Source organism: Cervus elaphus, chromosome 23, assembly GCF_910594005.1.
Source record: "Cervus elaphus chromosome 23, mCerEla1.1, whole genome shotgun sequence".
NCBI lineage: Eukaryota > Metazoa > Chordata > Mammalia > Artiodactyla > Cervidae > Cervus > Cervus elaphus.
In genome coordinates, this window is record NC_057837.1 from 29,967,581 (window position 1) to 29,993,262 (window position 25,682).

The 25,682-nt window shown below is 42.2% G+C and overlaps 1 protein-coding gene across 6 annotated transcripts in view; it reads left to right on the forward strand.

Moving 5' to 3' along the window:
- The first annotated feature begins 4,548 nt into the window (after window positions 1-4,548).
- LOC122681636 (S-acyl fatty acid synthase thioesterase, medium chain-like) overlaps window positions 4,549-25,682 on the forward strand; it is a 39,426-nt gene continuing 18,292 nt past the window's right edge. For 2 of the 6 annotated variants that reach the window (XM_043883907.1, XM_043883912.1), the window contains exons 1-3: window positions 4,549-4,800; window positions 18,816-18,981; window positions 23,128-23,258. In XM_043883907.1, coding sequence (XP_043739842.1) covers window positions 18,950-18,981; window positions 23,128-23,258 — 163 coding nt within the window. In that variant the 5' untranslated portion in view covers window positions 4,549-4,800; window positions 18,816-18,949. Of the gene's footprint in view, window positions 4,801-5,096; window positions 5,325-6,380; window positions 6,727-6,817; window positions 6,837-18,815; window positions 18,982-23,127; window positions 23,259-25,682 lie in introns of those variants that run through there. The other 4 variants (XM_043883909.1, XM_043883908.1, XM_043883910.1 and 1 more) reach the window with 4 other exon arrangements.

A 25,682-nucleotide genomic window follows, 5' to 3' on the forward strand; every position in this document is an offset into this window, starting at 1 on the left:
AATGTCTCCCTACTGGAGACATTAATGTATTGGTTCCCCACCTAGCAGCCATTTCCCCCTTCATTTTTGTCAATGATCCTACTTTCATTTGGTTATGGAGCCATATTATGCTCCATCTCCAAGAGAAGACTCATAACTGGTCTCAGCAAGTCTCGTTTGACTCACTCACCCCCGCCAGGGACTGGTTTCAGTGGGGGCATGTGACTGATACTGTCCAGTGAGCAACAGAATGAAGTCTGTTAGGGCTTCTTAAGAAGATTTTTCCTTCTGATAGAAAGAAATGCATGAGGGAAACTTCTGCTTCCTGCCACGTGGTTATGTGAATTGTGACGATCAGAGCTGTCACCACTAGACTGTGAGCTTGAGAGGACAAGCTTGAGGGCCAATGCCAAGAGTCAGAGGATGGCAAAGGGGAAGGACAGAAAGTCCTTGGGATTTTGAGGAGATGTTGTGTAAGCCAATGAGCCCGTCTTGGAAAAGATCCAGACTTTGAAGACAGATAATAACCACTGACTAACCACTTTCAGTAGGAGGCTTTGTTAACTGCATACTAAAAAGGTCATTGATTTTGTAGCTCATCACAAAAGTTATTCTAGTCACTGATTTTAAAATAACGTTACCGTTTATATAACAATTATTATGTATGATACAGAGACCATCATACTGTGATGGTTAATTTTATGTGTCAACTTGACTGGCCTGATTAAACATTATTTCATTGTTTCTGGGTGTATCTGTGGGGGTTCCTTCAATCAGGTAGCCAAAGTATTAAAGTTGACTCATTGGAAAAGATCCTAATGCTGGGAAAGATTGAAGACAAAAGGAGAAGAAGAGGGCAGAGGATAAGGTGGTTAGATAGCATCACTGATTTAATGGGCATGAATTTGAGCAAACTCCAGGAGATAGTGAAGGACAGGGAAACCTGCAGTCCATAGAGTCACAAAGAGTTGGACACAACTTAGCAACTGAACAACAAGAACTGTGGAGGTGCTTCTGGAAAAGATTAGCAGTTGAATCAGTGGACTCAGTAAAATATTGGGTTGGCCAAAAAGTTTCTTTGGGGTTTTCCATAACAACTTATGGGGAAAAACTTGAATGAACTTTTTGGCCAACCCAAAAGATCCCCCCTCCCCAGTGTAGGTGAGCACCATCCAATCCACGAACTGGGTCTGCATGCTCAGTCATGTCTGGCTCTTTTGTGACCCCATGGACTGCAGCCTGCCAATCTTCGCTATTCATGAAGGGCCCGAATAAAACAAAAGTCAGAGGAAGGAGGAATTGCCCCCCTTGTTTCTTGCTACCCTGATTGAGCTGGGACATCCCATCTCACCTTCTCATGTCCTTGGAATGAGATTTTTAAACTCAGCTCCCATGATTATCAGGCCGTTGGGTTTAGACTGAATTGACATCACTAGCTTTCCAGGTTTCCAGCTTGCAGACAGCAGACTGTGGAACTTCTCAGGCTCCATAACTCACATCTGTATCTTCACTGGTTCTACTTCTCTGGAGAACTCCAATGCACACATACACAGAGCAAAGATGAGGATGCCCAGAGGGAAAGAAGAGTCTGCTGCTCAATTCTCCTACATTCTATTGACAAACTTTCCAGCTGGTAACTTTCTCTCAACAAAAAATTGTGGTTAATGACAAAACTTATTGTCAGGTCTCTTAAATGGCTCTTATATCATGGCAAGCGTATAAACCTAACTGTAGTCCAATTCTAGAATGAATATAAAAAGAACACTTTGTTATTCAAAGACCAAATTGAGTTCACAGGGTAAAATAACAGAGGAACAGCTATTTTTAAAAAGTAAACTGATTGGTATAAGATACTAAATATATGTTAAAGTGACAACTTGAAAACTATGTTTGGGAAATATAGGGAAAAATGTTATATGAAAAGAAAATCAGAATATAAAATTTATATTATTTTAATAATGTAAGTGCACACTTAAATGTGAAACAAATTAGAAGGAAACACTGAAAGGAAATGAGTTTTGAGGTTATTGGGTCATGGGAAAATTTTTTTAAAAACACTTCTGTTACAGTGTTTGTATGATACAAATGGGAGAGAAATTACCTTCGAAATGCATTCATTTTAGCAACATTCTTGTGGAAATTTTATTGCTTAGTCTTCAAACAGAACAAGGCACTAAAATCATAGAGGCTTAATTTTTATTAACCTATTATCTCTGAATTCAGGTTGCTACTGGATCCATCAGTTCTATTTATGAAGCACTCTGCATGTATCAGGCACTGTGCTAAGCATTTTAAGTAGATTATTTCTTCTAATCCTCACAACAGGTACTATTTTTATCACTTCATAGACAGGGTTAATTAGTTTGCTTTAGAGTCATGTGATGATGAGGTTAAGATCTTGACCTTAGCTGGTTTTGATCCAGAGACATGTATATAGTGGCTGCAAATCTTCATAGAGTAAATATAAACTGAAATGATACTCAAGCTATAAATCTGAAACCTTAGAGGGACAAAAACTTACACATATTTCCTTCCCATTGCTTTAGCACTTCAATCTGACGTGTTTCTGTCATACAGCTTAAAAATTAGATCTGAGACTTATTTTTTTTAGATTTTAAAATATTTATTGGAATACTTTTTTTTAAAAAAGACTCATAATACTTCATTCTTTTAAAATTATATTTACCTTCCACTTTGATTGAATAATTTCTCATCTTTTTATCCAAAAATTTCTACTGAGAATTTTAAAACTTCTATTCCGCGGCACTACTTAACATGTGATTTATCCTCATTATTATTTAATCTTTGAAATGACACTTTATAATTTTTAAATCAGTGAGTTCATTGAAGGTTTGAGAGCCACTCTGTAGGACTAAGTCATTAACCTGCAATTTTACAGTAGATAAAGTACTGTTTTCATTACTTTGAAAAAAAATAATAACCTTGTGATTGGCTCTTACATTTAACATTTTAATCTCAGCTTGCCACCATTAAATATACCTGATTGCATTGAGCACATAAGAAGCCAGGAAAAAAATCACTGCGTCACAAGTTAAGCTAATTCAATTTAAATTTAACAAAGATAGCCATAATCAGCAATTTACCAAATCAAAAGCCAGGGTTAAGTTACATTCAAAACTAGCAATTTGGGAGACTTCCCTAGTGGTCCAGTGGTTAAGACTCCAGATTCTAATGCAAGGCGTGCAGGTTCAGTCCCTGGCAAGGGAACCAAGATCTCTCATGCTGTGCTGTGTGGCTCAGCCAAAGAGGAATAAAAAAGTTTATTAATGTTTTTCAAGGGTTGAATGATTTATGAAGCTTATAACCTAACACAGTATTGAGTCTACAAACAGGTCTTGTTTCACGTGACCTGCCTTAGGGTCTAGTGTCACAGCTTTTACCAATGGTAGTAGAAAGTCTAGCTGCCACCGAAGATTTCAAGTATTATATTAAAAAATCATGAGACATGAACTTTTTGCCTTCCAGTACCCAAAATGCCCATCTTGTTTCTAGTGAATAAGGCGACAGACATGATGGAAACAGGTTAGAGCTGAATCAGGACATTCAGTGACATTTCAAGAATAGAGGGATTCTGTTGGGCAATGAGAGGTTGCTGCTAAAAATTGTGATCTGAGATTGCTTTACAACTGCATGTTTACTGTTCATCGTGATGATCTGTTACTATTCATTTTACGAAACAAAAGCCTGTTACACTCAAACTCCTAAGGTGGTTTTTTTTAATTTTTCTAATTGACAAGAAAAAAAAAATCACACTATACTTTACCCCGCGTAACCTGCAATACTCTGACCACACGCACAGCTCCTTGTTTTGTTTACTTTACGGCCAGCCGGGTACTATGTAGGTGATGAAAATTGAAGCTGTACAGACCAAAGATGCGAAACAAAACGAGCGGTGAAGCGATTGAGAAAAACAGGAAGATATTTAGAAGAGGAATAAAAGTGCTAAGTTAGACTGGAAAAGGAAAAGAAAGGGTATGAGGAGGGAGGAGGCTTATTAGGTCAGAAGCAAACTATGGTCTCGGTCTTGACAAGAGTAAGTCAACAGATTCAGATCCCTGATCTTGAAAATGTTCTTCAGCTGTCTTACAATTAATTGTCTGACTTCCCAGCGACTCCGTTCGTAACCATTCAAGCCTCCATTGGCTGAAGTAGTCACAGTATTTGGAATTCTCTGAACTGCTGTCACAGAATTCAAGATAGCCTTTATTCGCCTCTTTACGGAGGCTCAAGATGGTCTACATCGTTGCTTGTAAGTGCATGGTTTCCTCACCACCTCCCCATCTCCCCTTTATCTTTATTTCCACATTGCCAGGGATTCGGCAGAGACGCGGTGAAGGGGGCACTGGTTTAGCGTCTCTTTGGCAAGCCGAAAACAGAAAAGCGAGAGGGGCTCAGACTACCAGGCGCTGAAAGGCAGAAATTGGGTTAGAAAGGAGCGGCGACTGGAGAGAGAATTAGCCTTTGGAGTCTAACGGGTACAGTGGTCCCCAGGACAGACAGCGGATAGCTGGCCGCCCGTTCCCAGGCAACTGGAGATCTCGCGAGACACACCTTGCGCCTGCGCACTGCCGCTGGAGGGCCTTTCCCAGCGCCTCCACCCAGCTCCTAAACTCCTGAAACTGTCGCGACGCCCTGGGCAGACAGACTCTCCGGTTTGGGAGTGGTCGGATGCAAAAGAATGTAAAGTGTTTTCTGAGCGGTTCCATCCCCTGCCCCACCGCATTGGAAGGCAAAGGCCGGGCAAGGAGTGAGCTCTACGCACGCGCAGCGCGGCCACGTGGAGCCGGTGCCGGGGCAGACGTGAGTGGAGGGCTCTGCGCTGGGATGTGAGATCCGGAGGGGTCGCTCTGGTTGGGATCGAACCGGCGACTCGGCCAGGCGCGCGCAAAGTTGTCTAGGCCCCCAGTCCCTAGGGCTTCCCCGTCCCGGCGTGTTTTCCTGCGTCCCGGCCTGGGCTCAGGCTCTGCTCTGTTTGGAGTTGCGCGTCTTTTGGATACGAGAAGCAATCAGACAAAGCCCCACCCGGCCCTTCTGTTCTCCGCAGCCTGGAAGTGGAGGCCGACAAGAAAATAACTCCAGTCGTGTGTGCTAATAGTAGGTTGGCACTAGATAGACGGCAGACCAGAGAGAGATGACCTCGGGGATCGATTACCAGATCCGGAAACTGAGTCCTCCCTGCTTTACTCCCAGTTGATCACTAAGTCGGGCGGATTGTACCTCCTGTTTCAACTAGCATGTGTTTCCGTCCACCGGCAACTCTGGTGAAGGTCACTGTCATGTCTTCCCAGGACTATTCCGACTCCTCTTTGCTGCTTTCAGTCTTGGTAAAGATTCCTCCTGGCTCGAGTCCACCAAGGTCTTTGTATGCCGTCTTTGTAGCTGTGCTGTTCCTCTGCTTTGAACGTGACAGCCGCTCCCACTGTAAGGGTTGCAGGCGTCTTCACCATCTGGTCCTTCCCTTTCTCAGTATTTCTCTACTCTCACATCCATGCCCCAGCGACACTGACATTATTTCCTTTAATGCAGTTCCCTGGGATGCTCTTCCCGAATAGGTACTCCTTTTGGTGGGAATTCTTTAGATGTGGGTTAAAAGGTCACTTCCAGGGTGTTTCAGTGGCCGACACTCCTGTTCTCCCAACGCATGAGACCCCTGTTGGAATCCTGCTCAAAGAACTAGATCCTATATGCTGCAACTAAGACCCAGTGCAGCCAAATGAATAAATTTGTCACCTGCTCGAGGCCCTTCCTGACCCCCTCAACTTTGTCAGGCCTCAGGGCCCTGACCTTGAAGTGCATCACATGCTTTGCTGATGAGTCTATCTCATAGACATTAGGCCCAGTGAGTTCAGTAGCTGTTTTTAATTCATAATCTTTCTGTCTTGGTGCAGTGTGTATAACCCACAAATACTTGTTTAAGTAAGACAGGTGGTGGGGGTGCTGAGGGTGGGACTCATTTTCCAGGCAGAGGGAATGGGTATAAGGCCATGGAAGGCTGGACTGGTGGCCTTGGTAAATAGTAAGTGGTTCAGTGGTGGGGCATAAGGATAAAGGCTGATGGGGAGATGGGGACCCTTGTATGTCACCTTAATAAGTTTCCACTTGATCTTTGGGGCAGTAGAAGCCTCCAGAGGCACCTCAGCAGGCCCTTCCTAATTTTCTCCTTCTCCAGCGCTGTTACTTGTTCCCATTTTGGTTCTGGATTATATCCCATGAGATTCTACTTATCTGGCTCTGGTCTCCCCCTCTAGATTCTGAAGACAGGAGGAGCTAATGCCCAGAGCTTCTAACTGTAGTTTGGCGGGGGTGGGGGGGGGATTTTGGTCATGCAGCTTGTGGGATCTTAGTTCCCCAGCCAGGTATCAAACCTTTGCCCCTTGCAGTGAAAGCACAAAGTCTTAATCACTGGACTGCTGGGGATGTCCCTCCCTGTTGTTTGAATTCGGAGGCACGTGAACTGTAGCTTGTGTGAAGCGAAAGCTCTGGTAGATCACCGTATTTGCTCCATGGTCACTGAATTCCCTCTTCCTGACCACCTTCAACCTGGTGCCAGCCTCTGCCAGTCACGTCACTGGATTTGGATGAGCAGCCTCCAGCTTGGGTTTTGACAGTGATGGAGTAGACGTCACACCATCCGGAAGCAACATATCTAACCAGAGCAGAAATGCATTGACTTCACAGAGGAAGGGGAAAAAAAAAGGTCCAAACTGGATCAAGCCAAACAATCAAGTAAGCAAACCTGTACGGCAAATGAGAAAAACTAAGGAGGAGAAGCTAAGAAGAGATTGCTGAAGACTTTGTTCATTACCTCAAATTTCTATGAAAAATTGAGTTTCAAGGTGTGCACTTGAAATATGGACATGAGATACACATTCACCTTTAGAGACATCCAGGCTAGCTTCTTCCTGTTGCCTCGGCCTAGCCCTAATTCCCTCCTTAGGTATTATTTTCAGAAGTTAGTAAGTAATAATGCATAAAATAGTTAGTAAATATAAGAAGAATAAAGTTTAGATTATTCTGAAAGTTTTATCTTGGCTGCAGAGTAGAAATTTAAACCTAGAAATTGGGATCTAGGGAGAAGCATTGAACTAATAGTCCTTCAGTATAAGGTTACAATGTGAGACAAGTGTGTTGTATGTGTGTTTTTTATGTATGTGTGTCTATGTGTCTACAAGTGTAAGACATCACTAAGAGCTCAAGTATTTTTTAATTTTGTGCCTTGTTGTTTGATGTGACTTGCAATTTTTAATGTTTGATAGTGAACAATTATATAAAAGGACCATTACAATATTTGTGTTTTGGTTTTGGATGTACAGGTAGATCGTTGGCCAGAGACAGGATATGTGAAGAAGCTTCAGAGAAGGGACAATACTTTCTATTACTACAACAAACAGAGGGAGTGCGACGACAAGGAAGTCCACAAAGTGAAAATTTATGCTTACTAGCCTCTCTTCTCAGTATTACTTGCCATGATCTTTTTTAAAAATCCGTTGTTTCATTTGACATCATGTAAGTGTCATTTTACAAAATAGTCCCAAGTGCAGACTCTGATGGAATGTTTTGAGACATCAAAAGTTGGTCTCTGGTAATCATCTCCCTTTGTTCTAAAATATAACTGCAGTAGCATGCCGCTGATGCCCGCCTCAGTCTGGTTCTTCCTGTTTTAACTGTGGTAAAGTTAACAGTTGTGCAGGGGAAGAGAAAGCCTCCCCAGGAAACCACTCAAGTGGCTGTGTAGAGGTTAGGCCCACCCCCAGCCCCCCACCCTTTACCACTTCACTAGACCATCACTTTGAACTGCCAGATCTGTATTTTGTGGCCTGGGAGCTTTCTCTTGCCTCTAGATTCCTTTGCTTTTCACTGAATTGCCAAGAAATGATGGTGCCTGGGGCAGAGAGGTGTCAGCCACCTGCTTCCTCTAGAGGAACGTTAATGTCCTGAGGTTAATCTCTAGTCACGTGCCACAGTATCTCACTGGATGACATAGGCAACTGGTTATCTCTCTTCCTCACCCCTTCTCGCACTGCCCTGCTGGTCCTCTCCCTCTGAGTCACTTCCTTGGACTTGAAACCTTGTCCTGGGTCAGCTTCTGGGTCGCCCTTGAATCACTACCACAGGAAATATGTTCCAGTGCTTCCTTTAATCACTGCAGAAATAGCCCAAGTACAAGGAAGGCTATTAGCCTAGGAGACTTAAGTGCCCCCAGATCAGTGAGTCCTGAGGACTTTGAAATTAAATAGATGAAAGATAGCCTTTTATTGTAAATTTTTGTCACTGGGCTTCCCTAGTGGCTCAGATGGTAAAGAATCCACCTGAAATGCAGGACACCTGGGTTCAATTCCTGGGTCGGGAGGATACACTGAAGTGGGGCATGGCAATCCACTCCAGTATTCTTGCCTGGGATCCCCTGGACAGAGGAGCCTGGTGGGCTACAGTTCATGGGGTTGGGAAAGAGTCAGACACAAATAAAGCAACTTAGCATGCATGCCTGCACAAGACTTTTTACCTGTCTCCAATGATAAGTTCTGACCATTGAATAGATTTCACGTCATGAGCTTGATAGCTTACAGATGAACGATGTTGGATACGTTGGCTCTCTGAAGAAGAAGATTTAGCTTGGGACCAGGGACCAGGCTTGGTCACTCAAGAGCTTATATGTAGCAGAGTTTTCTTACAGTATAAAAAGGGACAGAGAAAGCTGACATAGACATCAGAAGGGAGACCGAGAGTGCCCCCCTTGCTAGTCTTCGCAACAGAGTTATATACCTTTCAACTGGTTATTAACAATAAATCAAGAGAATGTCTCAAGGCTGTAAAGGTCTTAACAGACCCACTCCCATAATATACATTTTAAGATGACAGGATTAGTCAGAAGGTTCTCAAGAAGGAGAAACATGTCCTCAAGCAGGATACAATGTTATATTAACTATGAGAAAGCAATGTAGAAAGAAAGAAGTGTCCTTTTCTCCTCCTTGAGAACTCCAGACTCCTATCTGCTCCTCAGGGACCCCAGACTTCTTATCAACCTACCCAGGAACTGACTCTCTCAAGCTCATATTTATCAATTCATTCAACTCCAGGGCTCCTCTTCCAGAACTATGTGTCCTTATGAAGCTCCATTAGTTTTCCTCAAAGTTGTGCCTTTTCAGAACAGACACATGATGGAAAGGATAAATAGACTAGCAAGCCTCTTGTAAGCCTTTCACACGCTGCCTGGTGTCATCTTATTTACCACTTGTTTCAAGTCATTTTTCTGTACCTCTCTGGTCAGGATCACAAAGCTGGTCTATCATTTTCCAGATTTGACAAACCAGTAGGTGCTGAGCATAGTAGGTCTTCTGAACCCAATCATGCTTTTTAAAAAATTTACCACAGTAGAATAATTGACCCCAAAGACAGCCACATCCTTAACCCTGGAACCTGTGGGTATGGCACTTTACCTGGCTAAAGAAACACTGCAGATGTGATTAAATAAAGAACTTGATATATGGACATTAACCTGAAAAACCTCAGCAGACCCCATGAAATCACCCAGGTCCTTAAAGAGGGCAGCAGACAAGTCAGAGTCAGAGGAGATGTGATGAAAGAAGCAGAGGTCTGAGAGAGGTAAGGCAGAAGCCAAAAGCCCCCCCCCCCCCAAAACCACATAAAGCCCCTAGAAGCTAGAAAAGGCCAAAAATTGATTCTCCCCTCCTAGAGTCTCCAAAAGAAACACAGCTCTGCAAACCACTTGGTTTTGCCAAATAAGACCCCTTTTAGACTTCTGGTTTCTAGTACGGTAAGAGAATAAGCTCATGTTGTTCTGCACACCAGTTTATGGTGATTTATTACAGCAGCTTCAGGAAACAGACATTGACACAGCATAGATAAAGCCAGTAACAAACACAGTCTTGAACCATCCATGGTGTGCCATTTCTGACATTTTGTTTCAGGTTAAGGTTCAATCCAGGGGGACTTCCCTGGTTGTCCAAGGGTTAAGGCTCTGCCTTTCAATGCAGAGGTCGTGGGTTTGATCCCTAGTTGGAGAACTAAGATCCCACATGACTTCAAAAAGTTTGGAGTGAGGCCAAACTTTTAAAAAAACTTCAAAGAAGTTGCTCAAGCAGTTTTTGTCTGGAATGCTCTTAGTAATTAGAGTAATTAACTCTTAGTAATTAGCTTAGTAATTAGTAATTGCCACAGTACCTCTGCAGCAAGACTCATTTCACAATCATGGCCCTTGGGACTATGACATGCAATTTTGGTTCACAGAGTCCACATGATCAGCACTTTCCCCATAAGCTTTATGGTAAGCTCAGATGGTGCCAATCTTCCTTAACAAATGCAAAAGCCACTTCCTTCTTGGCCACTCTTCATAAGTGCTGGTGCCAGCTGGCCGCCACGGTACTAGAGAGCAGTGTTCGCAATCACTCATTGTAGGGTATCTGTTCTGTAGTGGGACTCAGCTCATAGGCCTTGGTCCGTGGTAGAAACTGCCTCCCTGCCAAGAGAAGCCCAATCCTGTTCCACGATGGACCATGGGGAATAGCTGTTCTAACACACAGCTGCCAGTTTCAGGCTGAAGCTGCAAGAGGGCCAGACGGTGCAGCTGTGGTTCAGCATCCCCAGTAGGAATGAGCACTGTGGGGCAAACTTTCTCTCTTGGGAACCAGAGACCTGTTTGGTTTCTGCCATTAAATTGTACTCAGTGATGCCTGTCAGGAAGCTGCTGATTGGAATGTTACTCAGGCATAAAAAAGGAACAAACTTGGGTCATTTAAAATACTTAGTAGTGTAGTATGAATTTAAGGTACACCCAGACACACCCCTGAGATTCAAGTCCCTGTGGTCGAATACTCTCTGGAAATCCCTCCATGGGTGCCTCACAGATGTTGCTGTTGAGTCCATTCGGAGTCTTTGATACCCCGTGGACTGTAGCCTGCCAGGCTCCTCTGGCCCTGGGACTGCCCAGGCAAGAATACTGGAGTCCACCTTGGGAATGATAATGTAGGACCTGGGTTTGAACTCTAGGCAAGGAAGATCTCTGGAGGAGGGCAGGGCAACCCACTCCAGTATTCTTGCCTGGAGAATCCCATGGACAGAGGAGCCTGGTGAGCCACACTCCATGGGGTCACAAAGAGTCAGACACGACTGAGCAACTAACACTTAACCTTAATAATCTGATACTAAACACCTCGCCTTTCCCCACAGACCATTTCTGCTGTTTTCCATCTCAAGACCTGACGGCACCGCCACATACCCCATCCATTGGTTAAGTCAGAAAGCTGGGAGTCACACTGTTTGTAGCTCTTCCACACTCACCATGCCTAATAAAGCACCAGATCCCACAGATGCCAGGGAAGGAGGCTGTCGTGGCACATAACGCACAGTAGAGGTGGGCACTGGGGTTTAAGAGCTTCTCAAGCCAGACTAGCTGGGTCTACTGCTTGCCAACATATGTCTTTTAGTCACTGCACCTCTCTGTGCCTTAGTTTCTTTAAATTAAAATGTAGGTAATAATAATACCTTCAGAATTCCCTGGTGGTCCAGTGGGTTTGGACTCTGTGCTTCTACTTCGAGGGTGTGGGTAAAATCCCTGGTTGGGGAACTAAGATTCCACAAGCCACTCAGTGCAGCCACAATATGCATGTGTGTGTGTGTGTGTGTGTGTAGAGACATATATAAAAACTTATACACAAATACAATTTTATAATAGAAAAATAATATAATAATAATACCTTCATCATGTGGGGGAAGAATGTTCACATAACTGTAAAAGTTAAAAGACTTAACACAGGATGTCCCTGGTGGTCTGGTAGCTAAGACTTTGAGCTTCCGATGCAGGGGGCCCAGGTTCAATCCCCAGTCAGGGATCTAGATCCTGCAAACTGCAGTTAAGATCCTGTGTGCTGGGCTTACCTGGTGGCTCAGTGGTAAAGACTCTGCCTGCCAATGCAGGAGACACAGGTTCGATACCTGATCCAGGAAAGTCCCACTTGCCACAGAGCAACTCATCCCATGTGCCACAACTACTGAGCCTGTGCTCTAGACCCAGGTAGCTGCGACTACTGAGCCCACACGCCTAGAGTCCGTGCCTGTGCTCTGCACCTAGGGAAGCCAGCACAATGAGAAGCCTGTGCACCACAACTAGAGAGTAGCCCCTGCTCACCACAACTAGAGAAAGCCCTCGCAGCAGTGAAGACCCAACACAGCCTCAGTTAAATAAATAAAATAACAACAACAACAAAAACCCCATGTGCTGTAACCGAGACCCAGCACGGCCACATTAATAAATTAGCAACCACAATAAAAGACAGCGCGTTAAAAGTGTGAGTGATGCCTGGCCCTTCACAATTGTTCTGTGAGTGTTTCTTAATGTCAGAATGTTAGCCCAAGGCATCATCCTTCCTCTCCTGAATTATTACAACAGCCTCCTAACATGCTCTTCGCCGTGACCTTGTCATCAGAGCCATCACCCTGAAAGATGACGCAGGTCATCTTCTCTTTGTCTTAAGACCAAGCCCCAAATTCTTCAGATTGCTTGCTCACAAAGCTGTCCACAATCTGCCTCCTACTTACATCCAGGCTCCGCCTTCCATCCGTGCACAAATCCTTTTGATTTCTCAGTTACCGTGCACCAGCTCACCTCCGGGGCTCAGGCACCTGTTGCTCTTTCCGCCTTGTTCTCTCACACGCCATTCCGCAGGCCTTCTTTTCCATTGCCTAGCTGGTAGCCAAAACATTTCAGAACATGCTTCCTCTGTGCCAGAGCCTGGCATTGACTGTTTTACATTTGAAATTATTTTTAAATCTTAAGAATGATATCTTCCTAGATACATCTTATATACCCAGCATTATAGCTGGATTACTTTTTAATTCAACCTGACAATTTTGTGTCATACTTAGAGAATTTAGCCCATTAATATGTAATATAAAACTGGGATTTCCCTGGTGGTTTAATGGCTAAGACTTCTCGCCCCCGGTGCAGGGTACCCGGGTTTGATCGTGGAACCAGATCCCACGTGCCTCAACTAAGAGTTCGCATGCCACAACTAAAGATCCTGTGTGCCACAACTAAAAGCTGGCATAGTCAAACAAACAAATGAAAATATTTTAAAAAGCACAGGCAGTGATATTTGGGGTTTAATCTGCTATCTTGTATTGTGTTTTCTGTTTGTTTTACCTGTGTTTTCTATGTTTACCTGTGTTTATTGTGTTTTCTATGTTTTTCCTTACTTTTCTCTTTTTGATTCACTAAACAGTCCTCTCTTCCAGTTTGGGTGGCATATGGTATGTTTCTGTTCTTTCAAGAAACTTGCCTTAGAAATTAAAACATGCATACTTATCAGTCTAAACTTAATAAAACCTCAAAGGAAAAAAAAAGAAATTCCTTTACTTGCTCTTGACATATACATTATTTTGTTCAATATTTTAATTCCATATATATTTTAAGGCCAACTAGAAATTACAGTTACTGCTTTATGCAATTAATGTTTATTTACATTGGCTCACTTATTTACCATTGTCTTTTTAAATTTCTTTTTGCATCTCAAAATCTCCCATCTGCAGTCACTTACTTTCTGCCCAAAGTATTTATTTCCTTTAAAATTTAATTTAGAGAATGTCTTCTGGGTGGCAAACTTAGAAAAGACACTTGAAAATGTCTTTATTTTGCCCTGCTTCTGCTTCCTGAAGTATAGTTGATTTACAATATTATATTATTTTCATGTGTATAGTTGAGTGATTCAGTATTTTTGCAGAGTATACTCCATTTTTAGTACAAGACCATGGCTATAATCCCCTGTGCTTTACAATATATCCTTGTTGCTTTCTCCTTTATACTTAGTTGTCTGTATCTCTTACCACTAGATCCTTAATTTGTTCCTCCCCCTTTCCTCTCCCCTTTGGTAACCCCAAGTTTTTTCTATACGTATGTATCTGTTTCTGTTTTGAATATACTCTCATTTGTATTATTTTTCAGAGTCCATATATAAGTGGTATCATACAGTATTTGTCTTTTTCTGTCTAACTTATTTTATAATCTTTAGGTCTATTTGTGTTGCTGCAAATTGCAACATGAATTTCATTCCTCTTTATGGCTAAGTAATATTCCATTGTGATATCTATATATATGAAGTCAAAGTGTTATTTGCTCAGTCATGTCCAACTCTTTGCAACCCCATGGACTGTAGCCTGCCAGGATCCTCTGTCCATGGAATTCTCCAGGCAAGAATACTGGAGTAGAGATCCCCTTTTTCAGGGGATCTTTCCAACCCAGGAATCAAACCCAGGGCTCCTGCATTGCAGGCAGATTCTTTACCGTCTGAGGCACCAGGGAAGCCCATCTATCTCTATATCAAACCTTCTTTATCCATTCCTCAGTTGGTGGGCACTTAGCTTGCCTCCATGTCTTGGATACTGGAAATAGTACTGCTATAAACACTGGGTTAGATGCAGCTTTTCAAATTAGTGTTTTCATTTTTCTAGATATATATATACTGGATCATATGGTAGCTCTGTGGACAAACCTCTACTGTTTTCCACGGCGGTTGCACCAATTTATATTTCCACCAACAGTGTACAAGGGATCCCTTTTCTCCACATCCTCACTGACATTTATTATTTGTAGACTTTTTGATGACAGCCATACTAACAGGTGTGAGGTGATATTGCATTGTTGTTTTGATTTGCATGTCTCTAGACAAAGGAGCCTGGTGGGCTGCTGTCCATGGGGTTGCAGAGAGTTGGACATGACTGAAGCGACTTAGCATGTATGTGTGCATTGGAGAAGGAAATGGCAACCCACTCCAAGTATTCTTGCCTGGAGAATCCCAGGGACAGAGGAGCCTGGTGGACTGCCGTCTATGGGGTTGCAAAGAGTCGGACACAATTGAAGCAACTTAGCAGCAGTAGCAGCAGTAATTAGTGATGCTGAGGACTTGCCTGGAGGCTCAGTCATAAGGAATCTGCCTGCCAATGCAGGAAACATGGGTACAATCCAAAATCTAGGAAGATCTCATTTGTTGTAGTGAAACTTAAGCCCACGCACTGCAACTATTGAACCTTTGTCCTAGAGCCTGGATGCTGCAACTACTGAAGCCTACATTCTGCAACTAGAAAGTTGCCCCTGCTCACCACAACTAAAGAAAGCCCACACAGCCAAAAATAAATAAATAAAATTTTAGGGAAGAAAAGAGAAGAATATGTTTCTGCTGATTTTGGATGCAATATCCTATAGATTAAGTCCAACTGCTGTACTGCGTCACTTAAGACCACTATTGCCTGATTTTCTATCTGGACGATCTCTTCATTGATGTCAGAGGGTATTAATGCATTATTATAATAATACTATACTACTAATATGCTACTACTATTGTATTATTATAATAATAATATACTAATAATACACTACTATTACTGTACTATTGTTAATTTCTCCCTTTATGTCTCAGTATTTGCTTTATATGCTAGGTGCTCCTGTATTATGTGTGTAATATCCTCTTCTTGTATTGATTTACTTATAATGCCTTTGCCTTTTGTTATAGATTTTGTTTTAGTCTATTTTGCCTGATATGAGTGTTGTTACATTTGCTCCATGCAGGCTGGGGAACACAGCAAGGTGGTCGGGGAAGACCTCTCCCCATCCTACCTGGGGGCCAGCCAGCACCTGTGCATTCCTAAGTGGTGTCCGGGCTGCTCCAGCCTTTTTACCTGTGCCAGAGATTCTCCAACCAGGCAAGGGGGCTTGTCTCTCCACATAGGACCCCAGGACAGGGATGCTCAGTCTGAGCCTTGACCTGCTCACTCCCTGGGGCAGCGTCCACACGTCCAATCCCCTTTCTCCTCTTAGCCCCCTTCAAGGGACACAGGTCCTGACCCAATGTTTTTCTTCCTGTTTTACCCAAATATGTGTGTATCTTTCTTACAGCCTTGATTGTTACAGGAGTCCTTCTGCTATTTTCCAGTTAGCTTTCAATAGGAATTTTTCCGCATCTGGATTTTGATGTTGTTGTTTATTTGGGTTTTTTTTTTTTTTGGCCATGCTATGCAACTTGCTAAACTGAAAACTAGCAATTTTCAACAGTGTAGGAGGTGCCCTTTTCTCCATACCCTCTCTAGCATTGATTGATTGTGGCTTTTTTGATGATAGCCATTCTGTCTGGTGTGAGGTGATATCTCATTGTAGTTTTGATTTGCATTTCTCTAATACTTAGTGATCTTGAATGTCTTTTCATGTGCTATTGTCCATCTGTATATCTTCTCTGGAGAAATGTCTTCTATTTATGTTTTCTCCTCATTTTTTGAGTAGGTTATTTCTTTTGAGGCTGTTAAGTGTCATGAGCTGTTTGCAAATTTTGGAGACTAATCCCTTATTGGTTGCATCATTTGCAAATACTTTCTCCCAATCTGTTGGTTGTTTTTCCATTTTGTTTATTGTTTGCTTTGCTGTGCAAAAGCTTTTAAGTAGACCCTATTTGTTTATTTTTGTTTTTATTTCCATTATTCTGGAAGACGAGTCAAAAAAGATGTTGCTACACTTTATGTCAGAGTGTTTTTCCTATGTTTTCCTCCAGGAGTTTTATAGTGTTCAGTCTCACATTTAGGCCTTGAATCCATTTTGAGCATAGTTTTGTGTATGGAGTTAAAGAATGATCTAGTGTCATTTTTTTACATGTAGCTGTCCAGTTTTCCCAGCACCATTTATTGCAGAGACCATCTTTCCAACATTGTGTAGACTTGGGGGGAGGTGAGTTTTACATCCTTCTGCTCCAGGTTTTGATCTCTTTCAAGTCTGATTCTTCTGATTTTCCCTGCCTTGAGAGTTGTTCTGAAAATCCCAATTTAGCAATTTTTCTTTTAGCACTTGAAGAGATTAGTGCTAGCTTTCCACTCTGCTGTTCCTTCCAGATTATAGTCCATCCCCTCATCCTCTGGGCTTTTAATATTTGCCCTTTGTCTTTGTTTTCCAGTTTCATCATTACATACATTTTTTTCTTTTTAGTCTATTCTGCTCAGAATGTGCTGGGCATCTTTACTCTTTGGACTGGTATAATGTATCAGTTGTGGGAAAATCTAAGCCACTGTCTCCTGAATATTGTCCCTACCTCATCCCTCTCTTCTCTCCTCCAGGATTTCAATCAAATAGACACTTCTATTGTTTTTTTCTTGAGGACAGAGTCACTATCACTTTTATCTGAGGATAACTCCAAATGTTGAGAAATGACCCAGGACTTCAGTGATATCTATTGAAGTAAAATGTCAACTGAGTAAATTGACATTTACTCAATTGACATGTCAAAAAAAAAGTCTATTGAGTAAATTTTTAATTTGTATTTATTTTTGATTACGATGGGTCTTTGTTGCTGTGCGCAGGCTACTCTCTAGTTGTGGTGCATGGGCTTCTTGTTGTGGTGGTTTCTGTTGTTGTGGAGCAGACTCTAGCGTGTGCAGGCTTTGGCACCGGCGGCACACAGGCTTAGCTGCTCTGTGGCATGTGGGATCTTCCTGGACCAGAGACTGAACCCATGTCCCCTGTATTTGTAGGCAAATTCTCAACCACTGGACCACCAGGGAAGACCTATTAAGTAAAAGTAAACACTTCTCCTGCCTATAATGTGCCAAGTCAAAAATAAGATGATATCAGAAAGAAGAATAGGTTTTACTTATTTCTATTAAAAACAGCTGGTGGAATTTAGCCTCATTTTACTGCCGTTCTGTAGCCCTCAGTAACAGCCTTCAGTCATAAACACAAAAAATATGCATCCAACCTCTGATTGCCAATTTTTCTTGGTAGACAAAGCCGTCTCTTCTGGCATTTTATGTCCTTACTTAAGGAGTCAGCGGAATCCTAATGAATCATACAGGTGGGGTGTTTTTTGAGAATTTGTAATTTCTCCAGGCCATTCTTACTAAGAAAACAACCTGAGTGACAAGCTGATCCCCGCCTCCAGGAACTCTCTTCCCCTAGTTAAGCAGGTCTTTCAGTTCCTCCAGGTGCTCTGCACTGCACTATAAGAAGTCAGCACACTGAGAGATCAGCCTGGTCTCCGGGGAACACTCCTGAGGCTCACAGCTGAGTGATCCAGGGCCTTGACATGATTCAAGGAGCTTCTAGGAAGTAAAAGGATAAAGTCCACTAGGGGGGGTAATTATCCTTCCTTTCTTTTCTGAATATTTGTAGCTTGCAGAGTTGGAAGTTTGATATTTCATTTTTTATTTATTTGTTTATTTTTGGTTGCACTGGTCTTCATTGCTGTGTGTGCGATTTTTTTAGTTGCAGTGAGTGGGGGCTACTCTTTGTTGCGGTGCATGGGCTTCTTGTTGCAGTGGCCTCTCTTGTTGGGGAGCACACGGGCTCAGTAGTTGTGGGGCATGGGCTTAGATGCTCCATGGCAGATAGAATCTTTCCAGACCAGGGGTTGAACCCATGTCCCCTGCTTTGGAAGTGGTTTCTTAGCCACTGAGCTAGCAGGGACGTCCCAGAAGTTTGGTATTAGCAGTAAAGTTTTTCTAAGACCTCCTAATTCTTCCTTAAGTTTTAAAATTTTGTAAATATCTAGAAAATGAAGACACCAATATTTTAAACTCAAACCTCTCCTCAGACCCCAATTTTCTAGTCAGTATTGAGTGTTCTTGGTTTGATTTGGCTGCAGGGCATTTACTAGCTGGAGTTTTAGAAATGTTGCATCTTTGTCTTTCTCTGTACTAGCCAGGGGTTCAGCTAATGGAAACACTTACTGATGATTGAATGTGAGCTGAGGCAGGCGACTCCAACATAACATCTGTCATGTTGCTTCTAATCCATTTCTTCTCCTCTTTTTTTTCTTTTTTTCAAATAGGGCTTGGAGCAATAATCAACAGATTTCAAAGTGTGCTCGAGGCTGATCAGAGGTTTTATATCCAAAGAGGTATTGAATTTGGCACTGGCCAGAAAGTTCCTGAGAGCAGCAATTTTGTACCATTTCCTCAACAAATGGAGAGCAGAGACAAAGCTGAGACAATCAGGTATGTCACTGTGTGCAGTCTGGGTTTTTCCAATCCCAGGTGCTCTAATACTCTGCCTCTGGAGGTTGCCCTTTTACATGGGAAGGGGCTTCTCAGAGAGACCTCATTTGATGGCCATTCTCCCTAGTGCAAGGTATTTGTGTTTTTGCCACACCATGTGGGATCCTAGTTTCCCCAACAAGGGACCGAACCCTGCACTGGAAGTGCAGAGTCTTAACCACTGGACCGCTAGGGAAGTCCTGTAAGGTATAGTAAATGGTACCAACTACTCACTGTGTAAAATGGTACTGACTTGGTGGTGAGCTTAATGTGAAACTGTAAATCCATGACTTGGCTACAAATGTGAAAGTAAGATTCCATTTACATCCAGAAGTAGAGTAGACGTCTGTGTCCCTGGCTCTGTCATCTGAAGCCTCCCAGGTGTGCTATCCACTCCCTGCCACTTATGGGTCCACTTGTTGCTTGTTGATGCTGAGAAAACAAGAAGAAGGATAAAGTGGGGAAATAGCTCTTAGGATAAACAGGACTTGTGTTCTAATTCCTGACTTGTCACTGGCCGGGTGACCCTGGGCGAGTAACCTAACATCTCTTGACCTCAATTTCTCCAACTGTCAAACCAGGATTAATAGAAAACATTCATTTTTGTTTTGTGGGTTCCTAAAACCATGCTGAGTATTTTTGAGACATTTAATCAAAGTGTAAGGAAGACGCTATGATTGTCCTCATTTTATAGATGGGGACATTGAGATTTTCAGTCACTCAGGTCATTTTCCTAATGTCATATCAACGGGTTTGAATTCAGATCTCTTTGTTTCCACAGCCTTAGTCACTAGGCTGTTGAAAGTGAAAGTCGCTCAGTCGTGTCTGACTCTTTGTGACCCCATGGACTACACAGTCCATGGAATTCTCTAGGCCAGAATACTGGAGTGGGTAGCCTTCCCCACCTCTAGGGGATCTTCCCAACCCAGCGATCGAACCCAGGTCTCTCACATTGTGAGAGGATTCTTTACCAGCTGAGCTACAAGGGAAGCCCAAGAATACTGGAGTGAGCCTATCCCTTCTCCAGCAGGTCTTCCCCACTCAGGAATCAAACCTGGGTCTCCTGTATTGCAGGTGGATTCTTTACCAACTGAGCTATCAGGCTGTTGATAGTGGGTTAAATGATTGCTCTAATACCTCTCAACTCTAAAGTCTTAGAATTTTATGATTTAACCGAAACCAAAACTGAAGAAGGGGAAGACAAAGAGAAGGCAAGTGCAGGCAGAAGGCTTCCACCCAGAGGATTGGCTTGGGAAGGTTAGCTTTTCTTGGTCTGCGTCTGTTTTTCTCAGGAGACACAGGAGATTGGACGGAGGCAGAGGACAGGCAAGAGCCCAAGAATGAGAATGTTCTGCTAACTGTCCAGGCTTCACAGCAATGAGCAATACCCTCCCAGGCACTACCTTCTTGTGAGATCTTCACCGTGGGTTTGCTGTGGAGGGTAGGCACCCCATCAATGTGGGTTCTGAGGACCCACTGCGACACTGGCCCGGCTCTAAATAAGTGAAGAGCAGCTCCTACCCCCACCCCCAAGGCAAAGAAAGGTGGTTTTATCTTGAAACTAATGATCAAACGGTTTCGCTGGTGGCTCAGTGGTAAAGAATCTGACTGCCAACACAGGAGACACAGGTTTGATCCCTGGGTGGGGAAGATCTCCAGGAGAAGGAAATGGTAACCCAGTATTCTTGCCTGAGAAATCCCATGGCCAGAGGAGTCTGGAGGGCTATAGCCCACGGGGTTGCAGAGTTGGAAATGACTTAGCAACTAAAAAAAACAGCAATGATCAAAGTGTCTAAACCTAATTTTGTGTTTATGGCTTTGTATTGTTTTCCTTATAGAACTCCTGTAATCAGCAGAACTACTTCTGCTGATTACATAGTCTTCAGGTATGGCAAGGCTATACTTATTCTGATATTTTTGTTCATGAGAATGCAAGTCATTGAAATAGACTGAAGTAGGGCTCCTTGGCTTTAAAAAATATGGACTTGTTTTAAAGTAATGTTGAATTCAAGTCATTTTTCTAGACTCTTCAATAGCTTCCAGAAATAAGATTCAGAAAACTCACCCATTAGCTATGCAGTTTTTACCAAACTGTGGAAGGCACTATGGAAGGTTTTGTACTCCTTTAAAAAATGACTCTAGTGTTTTTCCAGTAAATGGTTGATAGCTATGAAGCTCTTATTTAGGGCTGATCCATGGTCAGTGAGTTTGCTGATAATCATTTCAGTTCAGTTCAGTCGCTCAGTCGTGTCCGACTCTTTGCGATCCCATGACCTGCAGCACACCAGGCCTCCCTGTCCATCACCAACTCCCGGAGTCCACCCAAACCCATGTCCATCGAGTCGATGATGCCATCCAACCATCTCATCCTCTGTCATCCCCTTCTCCTCCTGCCCTCAAACTTGCCCAGCATCAGGGTCTTTTCAAATGAGCCAGCTCTTCGCATCAGGTGGCCAAAGTATTGGAGTTTCAGCTTCAACATCAGTCCTTCCAGTGAACACTCAGGATTGATCTCCTTTAGTTAGAAGGAATGTAGCCTCAAGTACAAAATGTCCCTCTTCAAAAGAAAACATTAAAATTACCCCTTTGAGGGGACTTCCCTGACCATCCAGTAGTTAAGACATTGCCTTCCAGTGCAGTGGGCCTGATCCCTGGTCAGGGAGCTAAGATCCCACATGTCCCATGGCTGCCAAAAAACCAAAACATAAAAAATATACTGTAACAAGTTCAATCAAGACTTTAAAAATGGCCCACATTAAAAACCCCTTAAAAAAAAAATGCCCTTTTTTCTCTTTAAATTAGCTATTATTAACATAAATGCCCTAATACAAGCCAAGGAGTTTTTCTCCATAAGTTATTCTTCCCCCCAAGAAAGGTTTTAACTTATGCTTAAGTTTGTGTAAAGTTTCTCATAATTAGTAGCGTTCTATTATTTTTATCATGAAAACCAAAATCCTCTTTAAGGAATACATGTAAACCTGACAAAATCTCAATCATTGTTAGTTTTGGATGCTTGTAGAGATCAACTGGGGGTGCGTCCCTGGTAGTTCAGCTGGTAAAGAATCCACCTGCAATGCAGGAGACCCTGGTTCAATTCCTGGGTTGGGAAGATCCCCTGGAGGAGGGATAGGCTGCCCACTCCAGTATTCTTGGGCTTCTCTGGTGGCTCAGCTGGTAAAGAACCCACCTGCAATGCAGGAGACCTGGGTTCAGTCCCTGAGTTGGGAAGATCCCCTGGAGGAGGGCATGGCAACCCACTCCAGTATTCTTGCCTGGAAAATCCCCATGGACAGAGGAGCTTGGAGGGTTACAGTCCATGGGGTCACAAAGAGTCAGACATGACTGAGTGACTAAGCACAACACAGCACAGAGATCAACTGACTAAATGGGAACTTAAAAAAGAGAGAGGCAAGAGAGATTTAATCATGATAGTAGGGTTGATTTGGCAAGACTATATAACTTTGTAAATAATTTAATGATCAACGTGAAGACTTTACAGGAAGTGTTTAAATTATGGATGATGCAAACATATATATATTGAATGTTTTGTACATATATTTATATTGAATATATATATATTGAATTTTTTAAAAAGCAATTATCTGGAATACTAGGTGGAAGGATAGTTGGACACTGTGGTGAAATTTCCAATGATTATATGCAGATACAAAAAGGTGTATTTAATTAACACTCAGAAGGGAGTGAAAATTACATGCTTTGGAAAACTTACAGATGACCTGAAATCATGAAGACATTGAGATAAAACTGTGTAGATACAAGTATTCCCTGAATTGGGAAAAAGGTGATTTCTAAATGAGCATATCTATCCCTTTTAAATGTGCATATGAAATGTATTTCCTAAATATTACATATAGATACTTGACTATTTCACTTACATCTATCAAAGTTTATATATACTAACTGTTAAAAATGAATCCACGAAAAATTTTTTTGGCTGTTCTTGTTGGGGAAAAAAAAAGGTGATCCCTTTATATATGAATACAGTCTCCTTATAATGAATAAAAATTTCTGTTAAAACACACCTAAATCAGTTAGGACAGGTGGACTTACTTTACATCATGTTAAATATTTGAATTTTCTCCCTAGGAATGAAAAAGTTGTGAACTGCTTATACCAGAATCGTAATGCACTTTTTAGGCTGGTTTGCTTTCCTTGGGGAGGAGGTGGCTCCAATTTCTTTGCCAAATGGGGCCAAGATATTCCTAATTCCGTGGAAGGTATGTGAACTTTTACAGCAATTTGCACGGTCAGATAACATGCACATACAAACAATACAGATTTCCTTACTGGGGGATAGTTAATATTAATAGACACTCAAGATTGCTCTTCAATAAGAGCAATTTTGTCATTTTTCTACTTCCAGAGTAAGAAATTCTGCTATCTTCTGTTACCGAATTAAACATGTTATACCATTTGTTAAGGCCAATAGGTCACTGAGATTCTGTTCAGACTCTGTTCAACTTTTTTACGCCCCTTGTCTCTCTGTCTATTACCCTGTCTGTCTTAGGAATTTTCTTTCTTTCCTTTTTTATTGTTGTTGTTGTTTAGTCTCTAAGTCATGTCTGACTCTTCTGCGATTCCATGGACTGCAGCCCATCAGCCTCTGTCCATGGGATTACCCAGGCAAGAATATTGAAATAGATTGCTATTTCCTTCTCCAAAAGATCTTCCTGACCCAGAGATCGAACCCGCGTCTCATGCATTGGCAAGTGGATTCTTTACCACTGAGCCACCTGGAAAGCCCCTGTCCCAGGTACTTTCTTATTGGTGGACTGTGAACTTGAATTTTTTTTCTCACAGCAGCATGAAAGTGAATTAAACACCACTCTTCTTTTAAGTCATTTTCTGATTATATTTTCTTATTCCCGGACATGGGTAGCTTAAGATAAGTCAAAAGCCTGGAGGGACAAAACACTGTACCTCTTACCTCTCTGAAACTGTAAGTCGCTCAGTTGTGTCCAACTCTTTGGGACCCCCATGGACTGTAGTCTGCCAGGTTCCTCTGTTTATGAGATTCTTTAGGTGAGAATACTGGAGTGGGTTGCTGTTTTCTTCTCCAGGGGATCTTCCTCACCCAGGGATCAGACCCAGATCTCCTACCTTGCAATAGATGGTTTATAGTCTAACCCACCACGGAAGTCCCTTATATCTGAGGTCACAGCATCTAATTCTTGGCTGACGTTACAGCACTGTTTTCCAGCTTTTGGCTCAGCTGGTAGAGAATCCACCTGCAATGCAGGAGACCTGGGTTCAATCGCTGGGTTGGGAAGATCCCCTGGAGAAGGGAAAGGCTACCCACTCCAGTATTCTGGCCTGGAGAATTCCATGGATCATATAGTCCATGGGGTTGCAAAGAGTCAGACACGACTGAGCGACTTGCACTTTTCCAACTTTTCCCTCTCTAGCCCTGTGGGAATATATACAGTGCTGCTGACTTCTTGGCCTCTTAAAAGTAAAGCAATTATATTCTAACAGAAACTTAAAAAGAAAAAGTAGACCTCCACCTGCAGTCTAGAACTTGCAACCTGTACCAGGTAATTGACATATCTCTACAGCAGGAAAGAGGCTGGAGAAATTGCACTTCACTTCTCCAGAGTTTTCCTCTCTTCAGGGAGGTCCAGGTTGCCCCAGCAGTTCAATGATGCCTTCAAACAGGTACTGTGCGTGCGTGTTATTCAGCTTCCCTACCTGTTCAATGAGAGGATTTTTCTGCTGTAAGACATTAAAAAAATTTTTTTATTGGATTATAGTTGATTTACAATGCTGTGTTAGTTTCAGGTGTGTAGCAAAGGGACTCAGTTATACCTATATGGACTCTTTTCTTTTTTTATAGACTCTTTTCACATATAGGCTATTACAGAGTATTGAGTAGAGGTCTCCGTGCTATACAGCAGGTTCTTATTAGTTACTTATTTTATATTTAGTAGTGTATACATGTCAACCCCAGTCTCCCAGTTTATAGCCCTCTTATCCCTTGGTAAGTTTATTTTTTCCATCTGTGACTCCACATCTGTTTTGTAAATAAGTTCATTTATAGTTTTTTAGATTTCACATATAAGCAATACCATATATTTGTCTTCCTGTGTCTGACTTCACTCAGAGATTGTCATCTCCCCTACCAGGGAAGACGACAATCTCTGAGTGAAGTGTCTCAAGTAAGTAAGCGTTATCCTCACTAGAGATGACACTCTCTAGGTCCTAGATCCTGGAAAGTTGGTTCAATAGCGTAGTCTAAGAAACCATCAAGTATCAATTACTACTGCCTTTTCAATACTACTTTTTGAAATATTTGCTTCAGATTTTATTTTTACTTTTGATTAAGATCTCTGTTAATCTTTTAAAAATACAACTATTTTTTAAAATGGTTTAGATTTATGGAAAAGTTGCAAAGTTGTTCTCAACTATGCCTCACCCAGTTTCCTCAATTATCTTCAACACACAGTTTCATGTCATTATATTTCAGGGACATTTACATGGATTATAATTTCAAATATTAGTTCTTTACCAGTATTTTAGTTTGTTTACCTTTCTTGAGAGTCACCATTTGTTCCTGTGTTGGAACACTTTCTGACTTTTGTGATTGTCACCTTCTTTTGGGCTCTTTTCCTTTTTTCTTTGTTTTCTTATTCCCAGCTCTTTTA